Source organism: Elephantulus edwardii, unplaced genomic scaffold, assembly GCF_000299155.1.
Source record: "Elephantulus edwardii isolate Elephantulus edwardi_28Jun2011 unplaced genomic scaffold, EleEdw1.0 scaffold00509, whole genome shotgun sequence".
NCBI classification, from domain to species: domain Eukaryota; kingdom Metazoa; phylum Chordata; class Mammalia; order Macroscelidea; family Macroscelididae; genus Elephantulus; species Elephantulus edwardii.
In genome coordinates, this window is record NW_006400259.1 from 515210 (window position 1) to 515777 (window position 568).

A 568-nucleotide genomic window follows, 5' to 3' on the forward strand; every position below is an offset into this window, starting at 1 on the left:
TCTCAGAGGATCGAAAGCTGAAGATCCCGGACAACGCCAATGTGTTCTACGCCATGAACTCTACCGCCAACTATGACTTTGTCCTAAAGAAGCGGTCTTTCACCAAGGGGGCAAAGGTCAAGCATGGGGCCAGTTCAACCCTTCCACGCATGAAGCAAAAGGGACTCAAGATTGCTAAGGGCATCTTAGCAGTACCTCGTCCTCCTCGGCCTCCACCACACCTGTGGCCTCCACGCGTACCCACAAGCGCTCTGTCTCAGGGGTCTGCAACTACAACTCCTCACTGCCGCTCTACAACCAGCAGGTGGGCGACTGTTGCATCATCCGTGTCAGCCTGGACGTGGATAACGGCAACATGGACAAGAGCATCTTGGTGGCCAGCCAAGATAAGGCTCCTACTGTGATCCGCAAGGCCATGGACAAGCACAACCTGGATGAGGACGAGCCAGATGATTATGAACTGGTGCAGATTATCTCAGAGGATCGAGAGCTGAAGATCCCGGACAACGCCAATGTGTTCTACGCCATGAACTCTACCGCCAACTATGACTTTGTCCTAAAGAAGCGG

The 568-nt window shown here is 53.5% G+C and overlaps 1 protein-coding gene across 1 annotated transcript in view; it reads left to right on the top strand.

Moving 5' to 3' along the window:
- Positions 1–565, top strand: part of LOC102872173 (ral guanine nucleotide dissociation stimulator-like) — a gene marked incomplete at its 3' end in the record, with an annotated part of 25419 nt that extends 24854 nt beyond the window's left edge. Inside the window, exons 2-3 of the mRNA XM_006903103.1 lie at positions 7–94; positions 193–565. Coding sequence (XP_006903165.1) covers positions 7–94; positions 193–565 — 461 coding nt within the window. The remainder of the gene's footprint in view (positions 1–6; positions 95–192) is intronic.
- Positions 566–568: the final 3 nt, after the last annotated feature.